The sequence below is a fragment of the Pseudoliparis swirei genome, chromosome 24, assembly GCF_029220125.1.
Source record: "Pseudoliparis swirei isolate HS2019 ecotype Mariana Trench chromosome 24, NWPU_hadal_v1, whole genome shotgun sequence".
Lineage (NCBI taxonomy): Eukaryota > Metazoa > Chordata > Actinopteri > Perciformes > Liparidae > Pseudoliparis > Pseudoliparis swirei.
The window spans coordinates 6,685,996-6,707,002 of NC_079411.1; the positions used below are offsets into that span (position 1 = coordinate 6,685,996).

At 45.3% G+C, this 21,007-nt stretch overlaps 1 protein-coding gene across 4 annotated transcripts in view; it reads left to right on the forward strand.

Annotated features, from left to right (window-relative positions):
* Nucleotides 1–19,905, forward strand: part of fbxw7 (F-box and WD repeat domain containing 7) — a 58,859-nt gene extending 38,954 nt beyond the window's left edge. For all 4 annotated transcript variants that reach the window (XM_056408727.1, XM_056408726.1, XM_056408729.1 and 1 more), the window contains exons 3-11: nt 1,222–1,363; nt 4,682–4,816; nt 6,774–6,897; nt 7,080–7,216; nt 7,810–7,923; nt 13,108–13,289; nt 14,533–14,758; nt 15,511–15,721; nt 17,404–19,905. In XM_056408727.1, coding sequence (XP_056264702.1) covers nt 1,222–1,363; nt 4,682–4,816; nt 6,774–6,897; nt 7,080–7,216; nt 7,810–7,923; nt 13,108–13,289; nt 14,533–14,758; nt 15,511–15,721; nt 17,404–17,672 — 1,540 coding nt within the window. In that variant the 3' untranslated portion in view covers nt 17,673–19,905. The remainder of the gene's footprint in view (nt 1–1,221; nt 1,364–4,681; nt 4,817–6,773; nt 6,898–7,079; nt 7,217–7,809; nt 7,924–13,107; nt 13,290–14,532; nt 14,759–15,510; nt 15,722–17,403) is intronic.
* Nucleotides 19,906–21,007: the final 1,102 nt, after the last annotated feature.

Genomic DNA, 21,007 nt, shown 5'->3' on the forward strand with positions numbered 1-21,007 from the left:
GTTCATCAAGTCTTTTCTCCTTGTTTTAGTTCCACTCGCGTATTAAATTAACCTTCCATGACAGAAGATGAAAAGGTATCAAGCGGCATAAAGAAAGATGCTCTGTGTATTCAAACGGAATGATGCTTCACAACATATTGCATCTCCAGCATCCAGCCAGCCGTCCCCGATGTTTCTCCAACCCTGAATATTTAATGCGCGTGTTCACATGTAGCCACATTGAAATTCAGACCCAACACAGTCACTTAACTGTAAATGTCCCCATGTACTTCGCTCAGGCTCACTTTCCAAAATTCATTAACAATTAATCAATAATGAAATGGGACCCCCAGCTTTCCATTTTGCTGCCAGCAAGCAGAATTTGAAAAAAAATGTCGGGAGCCCCTGGATGCTTTCTCGCGCTGCCCTGACGTCACATGTGCTCCCGGGCGTCCTTTTGAAGTCGGGCGCTGCTTTCCACATCCAGGTTTCTTACAACGGAAAACTGGACTTCACCAGATTTCTGTGTGATTATGCACACTTTGAAGTATCTGAGTTACGGGTAACGTTCGGTTTGAAACTGGAACATCTGTGATGAGGATTTCAAGATATCCTTAATGTTCTGAAGCTGCAATGTTTCTGTGAAGGACCGACTTTTATTCACATTTGTAGATTTTGATGAAGTTTTTTATTTACACAGTAATTATATTCTTCAGGTCCCACAGCAACTAAATTGTTGTTCTATAATTTAAAGAGATTAAACCATTATTATCACGTCTGTTCAACTGGCCATAAACTGTCCAGATTTTATTTTTATGAATGAGGGTCAATTTATAAAATTAGCATAATCTACAAAACAAACACTTTTTTTATTTGCTTGTAAGAATACACATTCGTTGAGCTGAGGTTTTCATTGCCAAATCAAATCTGTGAATGGCAAAATGCTTTCAGTTTTATGAGCAGCGTTAAATATTTAACTCGCCGGTATTTGCCATCGTTTGGGTTCAAATTTGCAGCAAACAAACTCGGGAACAACTCGATGCTCTCATTTGAGCTTATTGTTCTCATTAATAGTGTATCTTTAATATCCGTAACATTCCTGTCATGTCTGTATTATTTGTTCTATGCTTCTAGTTGAACACAGTGATTTCTCGTCCTCCCTCATGTCTGCAGTCGGCCATTCGCCTGTGAAGATTATATTTTTCGTGTTTTTAAGCATTTGTCCTTCCTTGTAAATTGCAGCCCGACAGGAATCGTCCCATGTCCATCCACACCCACCACATTTGGCCACATTAGAACAGCCAATTGTCAGGGGCAGCAGAGACGGCGCATCACCTCAATCCAGCCACCCACGGGTCTCCAAGAATGGCTCCGAACATTTCAGGTGAGCGCAGTGGAGTTTTCTTCTTTTGCTTCTCCTCCCACGGGCAACTCTAAAGCCCGTGAGCAAAAGCTCCTCAAAAAGCAGATGTTGTGCCCAATAATTTGTTCACTTCGTCTCAGAGATAATTGCTGCCTCGTTGTCCGAGCCCACCACATTAGCATAACCGCTGTAGCGTGGAATTAGAATTGGCCGTACCTGTTCAGACTTAAAAGCAGAGTTAGAACATCAATTGTTACTACTTTAGGCTTAAAGTCCGTGCTAAATGTTGAACGGATGTTGTCTTCTATGGTGCTCCTAGGAAAAAAGTCAAAGCCACTGCAGTATAATCTGCGCCTGTTTATTTACCTGGTCGTGTATTGTTACTGCATCCGAGGACACGCATGCAGACTTTGTGTCTCTCGAGAACATTTTGTGTCCCTGATTTGAAAACCTGGAATAGACTGATGGAAACATAAAGTAATACTCTCTATTTCTCCATATTTCACTTTACTCTCTTTTCATATAAATTCTCCTATATTATCTTAGACATTTCCTTCGTGTTAGACGTCAGCTCTAATGATTCCAACCTTCATGGGAATAGGATGTCATGTAAACATATTGGCTTGATGTGGCCTCTCTGATTCCGATGTAATCGGTTGCCATGGATTTCCTCAGAGCTTAAACTCATTTGCTTTGACTAGCCGGGTGAACCTGTGACACTTCAGTGTTTATTTGACATATATTGGTCTTCAGGCATGACCTGCTTCTGTCTTTACTTTGACAGCACAGGCTTCAGGCAGCTAAACCTCAAACTTCCATTCTGTACACCCTCCCTCCCTCTTTCCCTCCCTCCCTCTTTCCCTCCCTCCCTCCCTCCAGTCCTGTGCTGCAGCTGCTGTTGGAGAGGGGAAACTACAAGGCAGCACACTATGGCTAGAGAGAATGTTTTTCACAAAAATGTGCAAACTCCTGGTGTTATTTTGGGACGTTTCACTCTCGAACACAAACACAAGGACACACATGGCCATGGCAAAGTCAAATGTTACATTAGAGGATTAGTTTGAGATATTGGGAAATGCACTCGATCGCCCTTTTGCAGAGAGTTGGATGAGGAGATGGAGGTCCTCTTGTGTATGTCCCGTCAGTGTTGATGTTAAATGCAGTCATTTGAAGTAATACATTCCTTGGTGCGCGCTTGATTGACTGAGGAAGCTGATTTCTCCTGCTCTCTTGAGCCGTGTCAGCAGTGCCTACATGTACCAGGATGCATTGCGGGAAAGCTACAGTCGCCGCTGTGTCCGCTGCATTTCTTCAGTCGTATACTTTGGCTCCAATAAATCTGGCTGAATATTTGAGCGAATTAAAAACTATATAAAATGTACGCTTGCCCATAATCATTCATACTTTGGGATTTTTACAGTTTGCCATACAAGCCAAGACAATAAGTTGGTTATTAGAGAGCGTTGCTCTGGGCGACCCAGAGAAACCCAAGCGGAATCAGCCGGTAGTTCTTCCTGGTATCCATGAATGTCAGTGTTACGTCAAATGACTGTAGCACGCACTGAGGGATGTATTGCTTTAATCTAATACATTTACCATCAACACCGATTGAACAGCTGACCAGCTTAGCATTAAGACTGTAAACAGCTGGCCTGCCTCCTTCCTACAGTCACCTCAAAAACTGACTCATTAAGATGATCTGGTTTGTTTAATACGTACAAAATGAAGTCAACATGTGCTTTTGTGGAAGGTTATGTGTGGGATTACTTGGTTAAAAAAGAAGAACAATCTGAAACTATTCCTTTTACACAACCAACAAAAGGCACATCTGGCTTGCTACCATAGCTTGTTAAATGTTTTTAAATATATTTATACAACACATCGTATCTACTGATGATATCCAAACAAGCGCAGGCAGTTATTATCACTGGCATACAAGATTAAATAATTGCCTCTTTAGTGTCTCAGCAGTAATGTTACCTCTCAGTGAAATGAAGTGTTTCTCAGCCGATACTTTCACACTTCCCTCAATGTCTGAACTGAGGTTTCCATCGGCAGCTCGTCAAAATGATCAGTTGTGACCAAGTGATTCACACAAATGCGCATCTGCGAACCAGCCTGGATTCCCTGCATGTTGAAGTGTTGACACTGATCCCAGATGTTAACTCATGGGGTTTTTTCACAGGGTTTTTTTTTTCTCGGGGGAAATTTACAAAATCAGTAACGACTGACATATTGAGAAATGTGATCTTGTAGTTGTTTAAACAAAACACAATGATTAGCAATGGCAGAAAATTGATGCAAAATTGATAGCTGTTGCACGGCCGTCCCAAAGGCCGGGAAGAGGTCTCTGACCCCCCCCCCCCCCCTGATTACCCACAGAACCAGCACCTCTGGCCAAAACTTTTAGTTGCCAGTTTTTCCATTTTGCCTCGTAGCCTGTAATCATTGTTAGATTTCCGCCCTCCACAGAGGAAAACAAATGCGGCTGCTGGGTCCGACATGCAGCGCTAGTCATCAGCCAGCGTTAAACAACTGCATGTTTAAGCTGAAGAAATAAACCCACAGAGTTTTATAATGTTGTTGATGAAGTCTGGTACCCGCTGTTCGTGTTTTCCACTAATGTGTGGGCTCCCAGAAATAGCCAGGTGAAGTAACTCTTTGCTGCTATGGAGGGCACGAAGGGAACACGAACGTGTTGCAGACACGAGGCTCTCCAATCAAAGTAAAAGAGCAGCTTACACACCGAGGCATCTACTTTGACCACGATAAATTGGCACAGCGGTCCGCTGCTATGTTTTTTTTCTTCAGTTAGCACAGCTGTGTTAGCTGTGGCAATCCAGATGTGGCGGTGTAATGAATATTCTGCTGACAGAGTTCAACTCGTGTATTGCCACCTGTGATGGCCAACAATGTTTTTCCCCTTTTATATTTCTAATTCTTTCGAGAGGACATTACAGAGACTGCAGTTAAATTAAAAGCGATGCAAACCAGCCGGATACATAATGAACGAGTCCCTATAATGTTGTACTGATACCATATGAGGAGAAACTCATTAAAGGGCTACAGCAGAAAGTGTTAGGGCATGATGTAGTGTATGTATTAAAGAAGATGAAAGACATAAGATACAAATGAAATGATAGGAATGTTAAGTGTTTGAAATCAGAGTGACCATGGTGCTCCCGATGCAGAACTGTCCAAAATCTCTTGGATGTCAAAAAGTGGAAACTCGCGCAATCTGAAAAATATCATTATTTTTGCTGTCATGTGACTCTAATGTTACTGTATTTCAGACGGAAGCGCTTTTTTTTTTTTTAACCCCGTTGTTTTGTGTTGCAGAGCTGGACTGGCCCAGAGAAGCTGCTGGCGCTGGATGAGTTGATTGACAGCTGTGAGCCCACACAAGTCAAGCATATGATGCAGGTGATCGAGCCGCAGTTTCAGCGAGACTTCATCTCCCTGCTGCCCAAAGAGGTGAGTTCCTCGATCCCCTTCTGTCCCTACACGGCTTCCTCTTAACTCCTCGTGCTTTCCATCCGACCCAAACACCCGTGGGAACCCCTTCAGTGAGACCCCTTCAGTCAGTTTTTGATTGAACACTACGTGGCGGAGACGGGGCTTCCTCTCCAGCCCTAATCCTGTCGCAATCTTCCCTCGGATCATTTAAAGACAGCCACGGCGGGGCGTCTTGTTTCTTCCTCTGCATCATAACAATACAAAGTCTGAAGTCCCACACTTGACGATAAGATCACATAAGGAACCGCCTCATTCCACCGTATCTGGTGCAGCTGATCAAACACTCACCTCGACGCTGTCTGGCAGGTGTGGGGATGAAAGCTGGGGGCGGCCAGTACAGAGTGAGGTAATATGATGCAAGACGTCTCTCTCAAGCCAAATACACAGCAGCATCATGCGTGTTCTCACCAGGACACGGGTCCTCTCTTTTCATTTAGTTTTCTGTCTCTTCTTTGTCCATATTTATTTATACATCTTGTTCCCTCTGACTTCTTTTGATAATCCCGTCTGTCCTCTCTGCCAGAGCTGCTAGAAATGTATTGAGGGTGTCTGTGAAGTCATTTTAACAGGACAATCCCTGCAGCCGCACTAGAGATACAGTTGAAATTGAAACCATGAAGAAAACCTTCAGAAAGCTTAAAAAGCAATCGCTGCATGCTCAAGGTCCACTCATACAACTTTTGAAATATCCTGCATCCCGGTAATGATAACTGGCTTCGACGGGCTCTCAGGTGATTGAGGAATGTCAAGGTTTGAGGGTTTTGTCTGAGGCAAATGATTTGAAATAACCTTCAAACCCAACTTTAATACTGGAAAGCCTTCCACAGGTTGTGAAAACAACCTTCAGATTGTCCTTCATAACATCCCTCAGTCCTCTTTAAAATGTTTTCAAAGAAGTTTTGAACTGAGTGAAGCTGGATATTTTATAAGAAACCAAATCCAAATCTTTCAGGTACAGCAATATTCAGATTCAGCTTTGCTTTATGGTTTTAATCAAACTCAAAATACCTGTTTTAAAGAGTCAACCCTCAACTAATGTTTGCCTTCTGCACAACAACATTAATTTATAGTTTTATCAACAGAATTGCTCAACCAGCTTCTCAAATGAGAGAATTTAATGCCAGGATTGTTCGTTTTAAATGATAGTTAATGGAATATCTATTGCTTTTTGACATTTGATCAGATGAAAGAAGCAATATGGATTAATCAAGGAAATTGTGGGCAGATTAATCTGTGAAGAAATAATATTTAGTAGAATCTAGACATGATCTCAGAGCAACATTTAGACTGGCAAACTGGTTTTGAGAAATTGGCCCCTGTTCTCCTGATGTTCGTGACGCGAGGGTCATTATCATCTCGGATTATTGTAATTTAATAAAAGAACAATATTTACACAACCGGTTACAAAACAAAGCCATAATCTTTCCCCTTTTGTGATGATACGGAACATCTCTTGTCCTAAAGGTTGATTCACGTCATTGTTTGGTCAAACAAACATTGTGTGTTGAGACCTTTGTCCAAATATAGACCTGCTACAAAATGTTAAACAGCAGACCATAGAGGTTTAGATTCATGCTCATTATACCAGGTTTTGTGTCTTTTTTTTATGCCGGCTTTGACTTAACGAACTGAAGCCCTGACATTAGTATCGGCAGTGTGGCTCCTATTATGTATTTTATGTTGGGCTTTAAGAGAAATGTTGCTTCGGTTTTATGGTAATCGCTTGCTCGGTTCGACTCATGCTGTTAATATTTCCTACACAGTATTTTCCGTTTTGTTGTCGTGATTTAGTTGCTTCAAACTCCAAAGTGAGCCAGGCGTTTGTACCGTTGTGTGTCCCCGCAGCAGTGAATAATGTGTCCTTTTAGTTTCTCCTTTTTCATTTACACCTCTCGCATTCCTCGTCTTTCAACAGCTGGCTTTGTACGTGCTGTCGTTCCTGGAACCGAAGGACCTCCTTCAAGCGGCCCAGACGTGTCGCTACTGGCGCATCCTGGCAGAAGACAACCTGCTGTGGAGGGAGAAATGCAGGGAAGAAGGTGAGTCCCAATTCTTTTTGCGACAGATGCGGACTTAGAACATGCCGTCGCACAGCGGGAGCAGTCAGGAGCTGCAGCTGTGGGCGACGCTGAGCTTAAAGGTGCCATTGGACCTGTTTTTACAATAAAGGACAAAACACGAGCTGTAATCCAATCTGCTTCCGTCTCTCGTCTCCTCATAGGCATCGATGAGCCTCTGCCCCTCAAGAAGAGGAAAATCGTCAAGCCTGGCTTCACCCACAGCCCCTGGAAGAGTGCCTACATCCGGCAGCACAGAATAGACACCAACTGGAGGAGAGGGGACCTCAAATCACCCAAGGTAGCTTTGCCTTTCAACTTGAATCCCCCCGCGGGTAGAGGATCGCATAGGTCTGATATAAAATGGCTTTGAGTCACGGAAAGTTAGTGGGAGGTCAGGTCTCCACAGTATTCTTGTTGAATAATAATTAAGCTGCAGCACAGGATGTTTTTAATCTTAAATGTAAAGGACTCTCTTTGTCTTTTTCCTGTTCAGAAGTTTCCCATAAAGCATGAGCTGCATGCGAGAGTCGATCTTTAATGGGCCTCGTTCTCTTTGGCTCATTTTGAAACATCTGCGGGTCGTTTTAGGCCGCCGCTGGTGCTCTTCATACTCCTTTGCATATGTAGTGTAGTCTCTCTTTTGCTGTGCTAGCAGTCCTGCGACCCAGTATCACACACACACACACACACACACACACACACACACACACACACACAGCTTTAAGAGCCACGTACACCTGCAGCACTTGGTGACATTTCCCTCTTATCTCCCCTTTGATGTACAAAGCACCAGAGACGCCTCATTGTCAGCCTCGATTCCCGCTGTGTCACTCTGCTTCCACCCCGTCGTCCATGTCCTTCTCATTGCATCGCTCTTGATCTCTTCTGAAGGTGCTGAAAGGTCACGACGACCACGTGATCACCTGCCTCCAGTTCTGTGGCAACCGCATCGTCAGCGGCTCCGACGACAACACGCTCAAAGTCTGGTCGGCCATCACAGGAAAGGTACGAGTTAACTGCTTTTTACATTTCCCGTTTCCTCCTTTTATCTTAATGGCTTCCTTTTCTTCTGCTCTGTTGTCAGACGATAATGGACGGTAGGCAAGTTCAAGCTGTATTCCCTTTTTTTTTTTTTTTTTTTTTTCTCCCTCCCCTGACTTATTTATTGAGAAGTGGATGAAACATTTATCTAAATGATTAAAAACATGAACTTTGCTCCGTGTACCGTCAACATAGTTTAGTAATCGATAACATCCGCCCCATTGTGTGAAAACAACCTGGCAAGAGTTTCTCTCTATTCTCTGCTCTCACATTTAGGGGTTTTGCTGACTTGTTACACGGCACATGTCTGCAAGAGCTGTTGGTATTCACAGCTGAGTCCGGGCCGAGCTACTCGGGCCTCGGCCGCAGCGTATTAAAAAGAAAAGCAGTGGTTGTAATTGTGGTGTCGGAGAGAGGTTCACCGATTGTTGTGAATCGCAGCTCTTTCATGCCTCGCTTTTGGACTCCATTTAAAAAAAGAGGTTTTTACTTTTTTTTTAAACATCCTCTGTAAACGGTTGTTGTACATTCCTCTTTTCCACTCTGTTCCTTTCACTTTTTATTTGGTGATGAATGGAGGTCTTTAGAGAACTTCTGCATGATCACACTGCAGTAAGGCTCTCTTTGGGCTGGACGCAGTGTACCAGGGAGTTTGCTTTTCGTTGCTATCAAGACTCGGTCCAAACCAACAGTGAAGTTGGCATTCAGCCAACTGCCGATTACACGCACATCGGTCTCAGCATTTGCTGATCTGAACAGATCTCGCCAAGGTCATCCGATAGGCACGCAGCACGATTTGGCTGTCCTTCACCGAAAGACATCTGGATGACGGGTTTTTGCGTTCCGGCTGCAGCGGATCCCCATTGGCGGAGGAAGTCTGCGATGAGTCACATCACCAGCGGGCTCAAACCACCCTGCCTTCAGACCAACGTCACAGACACACATTGCATTGTCTGTGGTTTCGACAACGCTAATCCGCCTCAGATTTGTTTGTTTACATTAGTCATGAAGAGATGAGCCTAAATCCGTTTGTGTTTGGGCGATGTATTCAGAACATGAACCCCTCCTGTGGATTTCATCCCTTTGCTTCCTTAGCGCTCAACACCAGAGAGAATCTCTCACTGGAGACAAATGGCCAATTAAGCCTAGTCAACCATTTCGGGTGAGGAGTCTGTCGAAGCCAGCAAAGTAAAAATACAAAGGTATTTATTGCCAGCACCTGCATTTGTTTTTCTTTCTCCGTCAACAGCCTTTATCGTCTCTGCCAGCGCTTTGAGGACTTGATTGCTACGTTTTCTTCGCTGCCAGTTGTCCCTGCGTGATGCCGGCCTGTAAAGTGTACCAGTGTTCCGAAGGCATTGAGTAAAAAAGACTTTATATATATATATATATATATATATATATATATCATTCCTCTTGTCCTTCATATGGCAAATCATATCTACTCCATGATCTTCCTTTTTTTAAAGTGGTGTGTTTGACCTTGATGCGCCGCTCACACGAGCCTTCCGACTTCAGAGAAAGCTCAAGGTGACCTTCCACAGCTCCGCCGCCGCTAACACAAGAACGTAGGTCTTACTCTGAATTGGATCAATAAGAGATGACGGCTCGCTAATCAACAGAGATGAAGAATTTTGACGTTTAAAGGTTCTCCTTTTGAAACCTGACGCCAGTAGACGTTATGTTGGAAAAAAAGGTTTCTGTCCTCACAAAAGCCGTCTCTCCGGTGACGAGTTAATGGGTTACAGATTATGAGGGTAAATTGGCTCTTACTGTCGTCTTTCTTCAGATGAGAGGTTTGAAATGCAGCGCTGGCGGCTCTCACTGCAGGTAGAGGATTTAAATTGAGGGACGGAGAAATAAATTAATCATAGTAATAGCCCAGAAGTGCGTTAAACGCTTCTTCTCGGCCACTTTTTGTTGCTTTTCCGCAGAAACCTTTTGCTCAATTTAGGATGATCCAAAGGATTCCCACTGAGATGAGACGATGTGGGATGGAACAGGTGGCTACGTCTCCTCTTCTTCACAGCTCTAAATAGTGCGTTATGATGAATTTTTTAACTCTCTTGGCATTTCGAGCACAAAAAGCAAAGTGTCACATCATATTGACAGGGTTGTTAGCTTAGAAGTGGCTTAATTTAATATATTTCAATAAATACTCAGTGAAGGATTGCCAAATCCCAGAGGTAATGTGAATCGCTAATGTTTCATCTTTGCTGGCAGGTTGGTCTGGCCCTTGATTTGGCTGCTTCTATAAACCACAGTGAATTGAACCCGTGCTGTGAGGCAATCTGAATTATTATACGAGTACTTTGCATGTAAAAGCCGCCATACCTCTGGCAGCACGAGGCCGTTGCTTAGCGATCAGGTAAGACGTTGGGGATTTGATTGCAGTGTAAGTATTTCATCGGAGATTTAGCAAACTCACCAGAGTCTGAGATTAAAGAGGATAAATCCGATTTGCTGCAGGCATCTTCAAAAAGCTTGTTTCCTGCTGACGCAGCGGATGCTTGGACGCCGCCTGAAGGCTTTTGGTCTTTACCTGATGGACCTTTGTCTCCGCGCGTCCTCCAGCGTTGGTGAAAGATGTCAATCTTCCACGCACAGACGGTCGCACACATCTCATCGCTTCAAAGGTGGCGGCACACGTCCTCGGTGGCGCCCGTCAGCCTCGGCTGTCAGGCCAATCCAAGATGGGAGTCCTCGGCCAGGTTTCCAGTTTAACTTCTCTTTAACTCTCAGAGATAAGAGATGGCCATTTCAGCTGTGAACTTAATTGGAATGTCGCTTGGATAAATTAAGGTAATTGTGGTCATCTAGCATTAATGGAACCGCGGCTTTGTATCGCGTCTCCGTGATGAAGCTTCTTCCCGTGGAGTAAATCGGTGCAGGTGTGCGCGTGAGACGCAACGACAGCCTGTCGGTAATTGGAGTCGACCAGTGAATCATAGCCATGCCGTCAAATCGGAGGAGGAATAATTGAACGCGTTGCTCTCCTTGTCCTCGCCCGGCTCTCATAAGGCCGTCGGTCTTCAGGCCGTTTAGATTTATCTCCCTTCTTCTGCCAGCATGTTTCTGTGGAACAAGCTGCGACCGGGTCAGCTGGGGGGGGGGGGGGGGGGGGGGAAAGCATGACGGTGCATCAGTCGACTGAAGCGACTCAACAGAAAATGACTGCAGTCATTACTTTATCCATCGAGATGCCATGCAGGCAGTTATGTTGGGTATTATTACCTTCGCATTGAAAATGCGGAAGGTTATGTTTTGATCGCCATTTATTTATTTATTTGTATGCGTGTTATTCGCAGAACAAAAAAAGTTTTAAACCGAATCGCATGAAATTTGGTGGGATGATTGGTTATTATCCGGGGACCATTTGATTAGATTTTGGGATCAATCGGGTCAAGGTCATGGATCGGTCAAAATCTTCTTTTTACCATAGCACGATCAATTTTTATCCAATTGGCATGCAACTAATGCCAAAATGTTCATAATTCAATGCCCAATCTTGTGATATGCGAAGGTATGCGCTCTACCGAGTGCCCATTCTAGTTGGTTTAAGTATTTGTAGCTTAGCTGTTGTGGTATTTTAACGTAGACGTAACACACATGATCTCCATGGTTGCTGTCGTCGCTAATACTTTCTCTCGATGTAGAAACCGTTTGAGCAGATCTATTTTTGAGGCGTGTTATTAGACTCCAGCGTTCAGCCAAGCAGAACTTTTTCCACGGCCGTGGTAGAAGTACTGGCTACACCCAGGGACATCTGAGCTCTTCTCGTGTCATTTAGAGTCATATAAAAACGCGTGTCTTTAGCCTTATTCTTAACTGTAGATTCAGCCGTAGCTCTTAATCCTGAAGCGTGAGTCTATAATGTCATTTCTTGACCTGATGTAGTTTATTTTAACTGTTGCATATAATTCGCTCCATCAGCATTATCCCTTATTTTGTGATATTTCTTGTGTCTATCAATAGAAAGAAGCCGCTCCAGCATGTAGCCGGTCTCACGCGCTCTAGGTCTCTGGAGCTGGCTGCTGTACTGGGTCCTCTCCCACAGTTCTTTATTTCAATGCAAATGTTAAGCACAGTATAAAACCCCTCATTTGTTTGTAAGAAAAGGTTCATTAAAAGAATGCATGTCTTCTTTCACTCTCGGGAGACGGCCTCATCTTCTGTTTGTTTCACAGACGTAAGGCGCTTACGCCCTCCATTTCAGATACTGTGCTCCCACGCAGTGTTTGAGGAGGCTCTCATCACACACACCGATTCTTCTTTTGGAACCTCGACCACTGGCTCCGATTCACGAGGAAAATCTTTCATCCTTCAGAGTCTGATTACAATAAACTGCAGGCCTGCGGTTGAGTATTACAGAAGAAAAGCAAATATTTATCACAAATGTGGATCAAGATGCAAGTCCAGAGACTTTTAACACTGATTGTCAGGTCATGCCACGTTGGCCCACAGTTAATAAAGTGTCTTTATCACGCAAGAGAGGCCGAAGGCGGCAGCAGCAGCTTCCTCGTTCACCCGCTGCAATAAAAGCTGCTTATCAGCTGCTTTCAGGGGGTCAGATGTTGATGACCTCATAGACGCTCCACTCCGAACCGGACATGACCGCAGCACTCGTCCCTGACCCCGCCCACAGATCGCTCCTGTACCCAAATAAATGTAATTTAAAAGCATTTGGCTTAATTAAATTGAGGGGCAAATTGGAATCTGTGGAGACGCAAATTCAATTGATCAGAAAGTTTTCCATAGCTGCTTTAATCAATAGCTAATCTACCATCACTAATGAGGATGAATGGGTGGATCTTTTTAATTTAACAGTTATAAAACCTTTCTGCAAAGAACAAATCGTCTGCTTTTTTTGTGTGTAAAAAGCAATTAAAGATGCTCAGATTACGTCCCAGCTGCAGCTATTCAACGACTGGGTTCTCGTTCAGTTGAAAAGGTCACATAACTTTCATTTTTCTTGTTTTTTCCCCCCCCCTGAAGGCAGTGGGGAAAATGTGCAAATGTGATTTTACCAACTCAAATGTTGTGAACTCCACCTTAATGTCTCTGACACGTAACTTTGCTCATATCCAACATCTGCAGCTGCAGTGAGAAACGTACTCATCAAGACTTCTTCTTCTGCCATCTTTTCAGTGTCTGCGCACGTTGGTGGGCCACACGGGGGGCGTGTGGTCATCCCAGATGAGAGACAACATTATCATCAGCGGCTCCACTGATCGCACACTCAAGGTCTGGAACGCAGAGACAGGCGAATGTATCCACACCCTCTACGGGCATACCTCAACAGTGCGCTGCATGCACCTCCACGAGAAAAGGTACGAGGCCCATTCACTGCCAAATCTAGAGCCGAGAGTCCACAGAATAATGATCTGCTCGAGGTTTGATCTTCTGGAAGGTGTGATGGACATCATTCACTTTTGTTCTGACAAACAAACCAAACAAACTATCTGTTTCTTGCTGAGATAATGGGCATATGGACATAGTAGCAGCCCTAAGTAAACCCAATAACGTGTTAATTAGTGAGCTTTACAAATAATTGTGTTTGCAAACCAACACATTTATTGAAAGATTTATTTGCAAAAAAATCTTTCTCATAAAGGAATAGTAGTTTAGACGGGGGTGATATTGATCTCATAGTTGATGATGGATATGAAGCTGTTCCCAGCAGAAGATAGCTCAGCATAGCAACCGACTTTTCCAAAGGTAGTAAAATCCTCCGACCATCACCTCTGAAGCTCACCAAATATCATTCGTTGTCTTGTTTTGTTGAAAACAGACAAACGTGGGGACTTTCCCTTTAACGTGCGCCGTCGTTACGCCCGACCTCACGGCGATCCCACCGAGCAAAAAGAGCATCTCCAACATTCTTCGAGGACAGCATCTCTATGAAAGTGAGCGTGTGGTCTCTGGGAGATTCAATAAAGCCTGTGAGCCGTCTTAAGTGAACTGCTGCTCACTCATTCACTTAGTTTTACACTCCGGAGACTCAAAGTGCTCCTCTCGCCTTCAGGCCCACCAAGGTTTTTGTATAGCATTTGATTACTCACTCAGTGGAAGTGCTGTAGAGCTGTGAGGCATTTTATGAATAAAGAGCGTGTGCTGTGTGCTTATTTGCAGCACTGTTAAAAAAAAATATAAAAAATTTATGTCGTGTAGAATTTGTTGAAGATTAAGGATTTAATACGCTCTCCTATTATCTGAATACGTTTTTCCTAGAATCTGGAATTTTCCCTAAAGGGAGTTTCCCTTTCTGCAACATGTAATCTTCCCCCTCCGTGGGGGGAAGTCGCTGCGGGAGGACGGCCGTTTGAGTTAAATGAGTGTTTTTGTGCTTTACGTATGAACATGAGTGTGACGCTGTAGGTTACTCAAAGTGGGAGGACGTGTTCATGACTGACATGATTCAAAGTGTTGTGTGTCGGAATATTGAATTTAATCGTACAGAATATGTTCCTCGTGTGTGAAGGTGAAGCTCAACATTGACACTTCACGACAGTTTGACCTCTTTCTGCTGACCCTGACCGTACCTGACCGGTTGTGTCTCTGGCCTTCCCTCAGGGTGGTCAGCGGCTCTCGTGACGCCACGCTGCGCGTCTGGGACATCGAGACGGGTCAGTGTCTCCACGTGCTCATGGGCCACGTGGCGGCCGTGCGCTGCGTCCAGTACGACGGCCGGCGGGTGGTCAGCGGTGCCTACGACTTCATGGTGAAGGTGTGGGACCCTGAGACGGAGACCTGCCTCCACACGCTGCAGGGCCACACCAACAGGGTGTACTCGCTACAGGTGAGCGGCTTCACATTCAGCACTGGGAGTTATCATCATCAGTTTGGACATCAAATGCATTTTTTCATCGTCAAGAGTACTTTTCGGGCTGGAGCTGCAGGAAATGAGAGTATATACAGCAGGAGTGGGTTGAGACGGCGATTCAATAGCTAAATACATACGCTTGGATTAAAGCCATTTCCATTCAGTCTAAACATATTAGCACACTCATTAGTTTCAGATGGTTCAGTGGGTAAACTCTTTATTCTCGCCAAGGTCGCCTTGCCATAAAAGAAGTCACTGTGATTGCGCTAACATTTTTAACTGTCTTGCCCGTTTGTATCTGGTGTTTTAAAATGTTTAGTGTAGTCTGTGGGTTTGTGGTTGTTTTCAAATGCATGCCCGTGTCCTCTGCGATGTCCTCTCGCCCACTCTGTGTGATTACGGTGCACTTTTAGCCGGGGCCATCAACCTCGGGGAGGAAGCTGTTTACTGCACGGAGAGATTGGTTTTCGGAGCCCGCTGCATCGCTGGGCTTTCTAAAGTGTCGATGCTCGACTATTGGACGTGCGAATACACGACAGTTTCACACGGATCAATACGCTTCATTAATTTCAATGGGTTTAATCTTAAATTTGTTAATAGTAAGAAAGTCTGCTGCTCCGGGTCAAAGGGACGGTTTCGGTCGTCTCCAAGTGGCAGCTTAAAGTGACTCGTCTCAACATTCAGTCTGTGAAGTAGAGGCTGAACTCGTGACCCCCTCTGCCTCCTAGTTTGATGGGATCCACGTGGTGAGTGGCTCTTTGGACACGTCCATCAGGGTCTGGGACGTGGAGACGGGCAACTGCATCCACACGCTGACGGGGCATCAGTCCCTCACCAGCGGCATGGAGCTCAAAGACAACATCCTGGTCTCCGGCAACGCCGACTCCACCGTCAAGATCTGGGACATCAAGACGGGCCAGTGCCTGCAAACACTGCAAGGTGAGAGAGCCATCCCGGTCTGGCTTTAAGGGGCTTCTGCTACTTTTTACTGGGCCAAACCAACTTAAACATGGGCGGTTAAATCATACGGGAAAAACATATTGTCACGATATGTTTATAAATTATATCCAATATATCTCAACATAGCAAATGGTTGTTTGATGCTATATTATTAGCATTTTACTATGTAGCACCTTTTAAATATCAGCGTTACGTTTTAGTGCAGACTGTAGATAATAATAATCATTTATGAGGGCATTTAGGGGCGGGGGAGCTTTATGTAAAATGATTTTTACATGAAGTAAATCATTCAAATGTACATTTGACTGTAAATATCCATAAAGAACTATAAACCTATAACTTAAAACATAGAAAAGTGCGACAACAACCAAAAGCACAAACGACGGGACTTTAATTGGACGGTCAGTTTCAAGCGGTCTGTGTGGCGGTACGGAGCCAGCACCTTGTGGGCCCGCTGGTCCCATTACGCCCACTTCCTTTGTGTCCGTTTGAATGGTTCAAACCCCATTAGCAGCAGCACTGGCGCTTCACAGGAAGTTGGAAATCCTTTGCTGAATAGCAGCAGCGCCCCGCCCCTAAATGCCCTCATTAGCAAACTACAACCCTCCATGTTAGTTCCACAAACGGCAACCACCCCCCCCCTCGCTGAACAAAGGGATGCCCCAGTGTGAGTCTGAGGACAGAGGTGTGTGTGTGTGGTGTGTGTGTGTGTGTGTGTGTGATGGGGTGACTACAGTGAAGGGATGGAGGCCGCGGGACTTTGTAGGTCATATAATCAGGTCAGCGAACGAATTCCTGCTCTTCATTAGTGCGTTTTGATAAAACAATGAGCCGACAACAAGGTCGTCACTGTCAGCCGAAGAGAGCGTCGGTAATGACGGAGCCGGCTTTGTTGTGGTAATGCGGGGAGGAGAGAGGCAGCGGGGTGGGGGGGTGGTGCACGGCACTCGTGAATACTCGAGTAGATGACACCGCCTTTGAACTCACTGGAGACAGAAATGGGAAATATGTGAAAGCCTCACGATGGGGAGATTCAAAAGGAACTTCTCTGCAAATGGATTGTGAAAGCGGAGAGAAATTTACTAAAATAAAATAGCTGCTATAGCAACTTGCCTAAATAGATAAAAGCGGTTCATTTTTCCTGCACATATTTTACAGAGCACTGTGTCGCCCGACTTGATTTAATTAAGATATCATTTTCAAGCCCTGAAGGCAAACTTGAGTCACCGCGTGCGTCGTGTCACAAACAGTCGCCGCGGTGAAGGCGGTAAACGCCGCCATCTTCACTTGTCGTGTGGCGTCCTGCCAGCGAGCAGCAGACGGAGGTGACGAGTGCTAAAGCTCCTACAGCGGGAAGTCTTGACTACACTGTCACAACAGCGCCAGGAATAAAAGAGGGGAATTCTCCCTTTGTGTCTCAGTTATTTATTCTGGATCCACGGCTCATTTCAAATTCAGCCATCCACATCTCTCTCCCCGCGACGCCACTCCGTTTATCACAAACGCCTGTTTTTGGCGAAAATGAACTCCGGCGGCCCGGGCGTGGACGAGTTTGGTGGGCGCGGTGAAGCCCGCCGGAGGAACACCGTCGGCCGGCTTCCTGCCGGCGGGAACGTGTTTCTTTCCGTCCTTCTGAGAATCCGTTTCTCCGTGTGTTTCAGGTCCCCACAAGCACCAGAGCGCCGTGACGTGCCTCCAGTTCAACAAGAACTTTGTCATCACCAGCTCGGACGACGGCACGGTCAAACTGTGGGACCTGAAGACGGGCGAGTTCATCCGCAACCTGGTGACCCTGGAGAGCGGCGGCAGCGGCGGCGTGGTGTGGCGCATCCGAGCCTCCAACACCAAGCTGGTGTGCGCGGTGGGCAGCCGCAACGGCACGGAGGAGACCAAGCTGCTGGTGCTGGACTTTGACGTGGACATGAAGTGAGAGCCGACGTGGCGGGGGAGGACGAAGAGAGAGAGGAGTGGAGAGGGGATGCCCAGAGCACCGCACCCTAAAATCTACCACCACCGCCATCCCCCCCCCCCCCCCCACTGTCCCGTCCTCTTCCATCAACCTCCCCCCCCCCCCCCAAATGTTACTGACGGAGCCACAGAGCGCCACACGTGTCCAACCCCCCCACCCCCGGTACGCGGCGTCGTCAGAGGGGAATCGGGTTGGAAGCGAGGAGGCGGGGCGCCACCGGTCTGTTCTGCCCCTCGATTGGCCGGGAGAAGGAAGAAAGAAGAGAGGAAGAAAGGAACGACTGATGACGACTGAACTCTTTTGAAGGGACTCTCAACCCTTTCGGTTCGGGGTCCGCTTCGCACAGAGACTTGGTTTCGCTCAAGCCTGACAGATTTTGAGATGTACAGAGATATATTATTTTTTAAAGACTCCTCCCCCCCCCCCCCCCCCCCCCACACACACACACACACTCCTCCCCCTCCCAAACGCACACATGCACTCAAACGGAAAGTGGGAATCTGTAGGAACGATTTGAGGAAGGTGGGCGACGTCTAGAGGTCACTCTCTACACACAGCTGCTCGTTGCAGAGGTTCGGCCCGTCGTCGGGCTCGTTTCTTGTCACTCCATTTCCCTTCTTATTGCTCTCCACTCGGATTCTGTCGTTTTCTTTACAATATCGCACGCAAACACAACTGTGAATTTCAATACGTTCTTGATTTATCACACGGAAGGGTTTTTTTCTTCTCTTTTTTCTTTGCGGTTGCCAACAGCAACACATCCCAGTATTAATAACCTGCTCTGTTTAGGTTTGCTGTTATTATGTCACAAGGTTTTTTTCCCCCCTCCTTTTTTCTTTGAGTTGTTTGTTCTTCCTCTCTTTTTTCTACATACCCGAGTCTGTGGCTCCGCCTCCGCGTACACATCAGTGCTGTCCAGAGTTTTTCAGTGCCAGTGCTGTGACGGGGAGAAGTACCGGTTCGTTGCTCCGAGCGCTGTGGACGCCCCTGAACCCCCACAGCCCCTGAACCCCCCACAGCCCCCTTCCCCTCTACTGTTTTCTCCCAGTGGCCAAACTGTATTTATGCTGCTAGATGAACGGAAAAAAACGAGAGAGATGGAACTTTTACTTGCTGTGACGTTTTAGTCCCAGGCAAAATTCCAAATTGAACTCTTATGTTTGGACTTTAAGGAACAAAAGATCACAAAAGATAACATCCAACTTTTTTGTTTTACTTTGTTTGTTTTTGCCACTGAAACTTGAGCCAAACGTGCCTCTACGAGGCTGAGAGGAGAGAGGCGTCCGACGGATACTGACGGGAGCGCCTGCAGAGAGGAAACCAGGGGATGTACACTGTTGGCGCGTGTGTGTGTGTGTGTGTGTGTGTGTGTGTGCGTGTGCATGAGTGCGCGTGCTAGCGTGTTACTGGGCAACTTGTAAACACATTCCTTGGGACAACGCTCTTCCAGCCTGTTCTTTGGGGAAATGTACAAATGCCGTGTGGACCGGCAAAGAAAATGAAAAAAACTAGCAGATGTATCGATTTTAACGCGTGAATGAAAGAGCCGTCCGTGTCCGTGTGTGTGTGTGTGTGTGTGTGTGTGTGATTGTGATTGTTGTTCAATTCAAAGATGTCTGAAGCAACAGAGGAGACCATCACAAGCATCCGCTGACAGGTCGCGCTGCCGGAGTCTTCGTGTTACATGTGTCGCCGTTCAAATCTCCGTGGCGGCGGTCGCAGCCTCGAGGATCGTCAGTGGGGGGGGAATAAAAACACAAAGGCGACAAACGTGAACATAAACATTGTAGCCAAACGAAATATCGTCTCAATCTCCAAGAGTCACAACTCGAGCTGAACTGTGAAAGTGGTATAACACTGTATATTAAAAAAGAAAACGATCTTGCTCTATCTCCTCTCGTTGTTTTCTCCCTCTGTTTTAATTTATGATCTGGTTTGAGAAATCGGATTTGTTGCAGGTGTTTTATTTTTTCAGTTAATGTAAACTGCCTGGCAAAAAAGAAAAACGGACAGAAAAAACCTTAAAGGGATTGTGTATTTGTTTGATTCACTTAGAATTTTATTTTCTTATAACTTAAGTGCAATAAAATGTGGGTTTTTCTTTTTTCATTTCAAGCATATCGGTTGTCTGTTTTTGTTACCTGTGTGAAGGCATCTTATATGTTCAATAAAGCAAATTATTTGGTTAATTACATCCACGAGGGAATATTTAACATTTATTAGAGTGCAGGAGTGGTGGACCAAAGGATGGACCCTCATATTCAGAAGGAACCGCCGACGGTTTTGGAGTCATCATCATTTCGGCAAAATATAAAATGTCCACTCTGACTCGAAGCTTCAAAGTCTTCCCAACACTCACTTTTTCTTTGACATTGGATCTTTGGGGGAAATAAATTCACTGCACCAAATATCAAATGTTTTCTGATACCAGCATTTTAACCCTCCTGTTACCTTTAGGGTCAATTTGACCCCATTCAATGTTTAATGTCGGTGTTCTTTGGGGTCAATTTGACCCCAGGCTGCTTTTCACTGTCAAACATATAAGAAATATCAACTTTTTTATATATTTAAAGGGCTATGTAGGTAGTCAACAAACATAAAGTACCTCACACTTAAACTTGGGAAACAATATTAATTCTAATATTTTTCTGGAGGTTTTAATTGCTGGGGTCAAATTGACCCCACGGGTAAAATATATCAGTAAATATAAAGGTAACAGGAGGGTTAAAGCAATATATTTTATTCATTGTTCGAGAATCATATTTGTAATCTTATCCCCGGAAAACAGAATTATGGTAATTGTCTCTTAACCAACGTCCTTAATTGAATTCTTGTTTTCCAACCTGTTGAGATAATATATGCGATCACAACATGTCACTCCTAACGCGCCATGAAGATGATCACATGCAGTGTGTGTGTGTGTGTGTGTGTTTTCTCTCTGGCCCGTTATCAGTCACGAGCCCGTACCGCTCGCTGTAGCGGATTCCCTTCCTGTTGCCTAGCGATGGCTCCTCTGGCCTCGCAGTGAAGCGCCGGCTGTACATCCGCACATGAATGGACGCGTGGGGGAGTTTCCACTTTGGTTGGCAAGGTTACGCCGAGCGCCGGTTTGTTCCCAGGCTCTTGTGTTGTGTAAGCAGCTCCGCTGGCCGCTCACGGAGGAGAGGAATCTGGTTTGTTTTTCTGGTTTCAGACGCATTAAATGCGACAACAATTCAACAATTTCTGGGGCGAAAACAAATATCCAGAATTTAAATTTTGAATGACCGATTAATCATTTTAGTATTTCCTTTAAG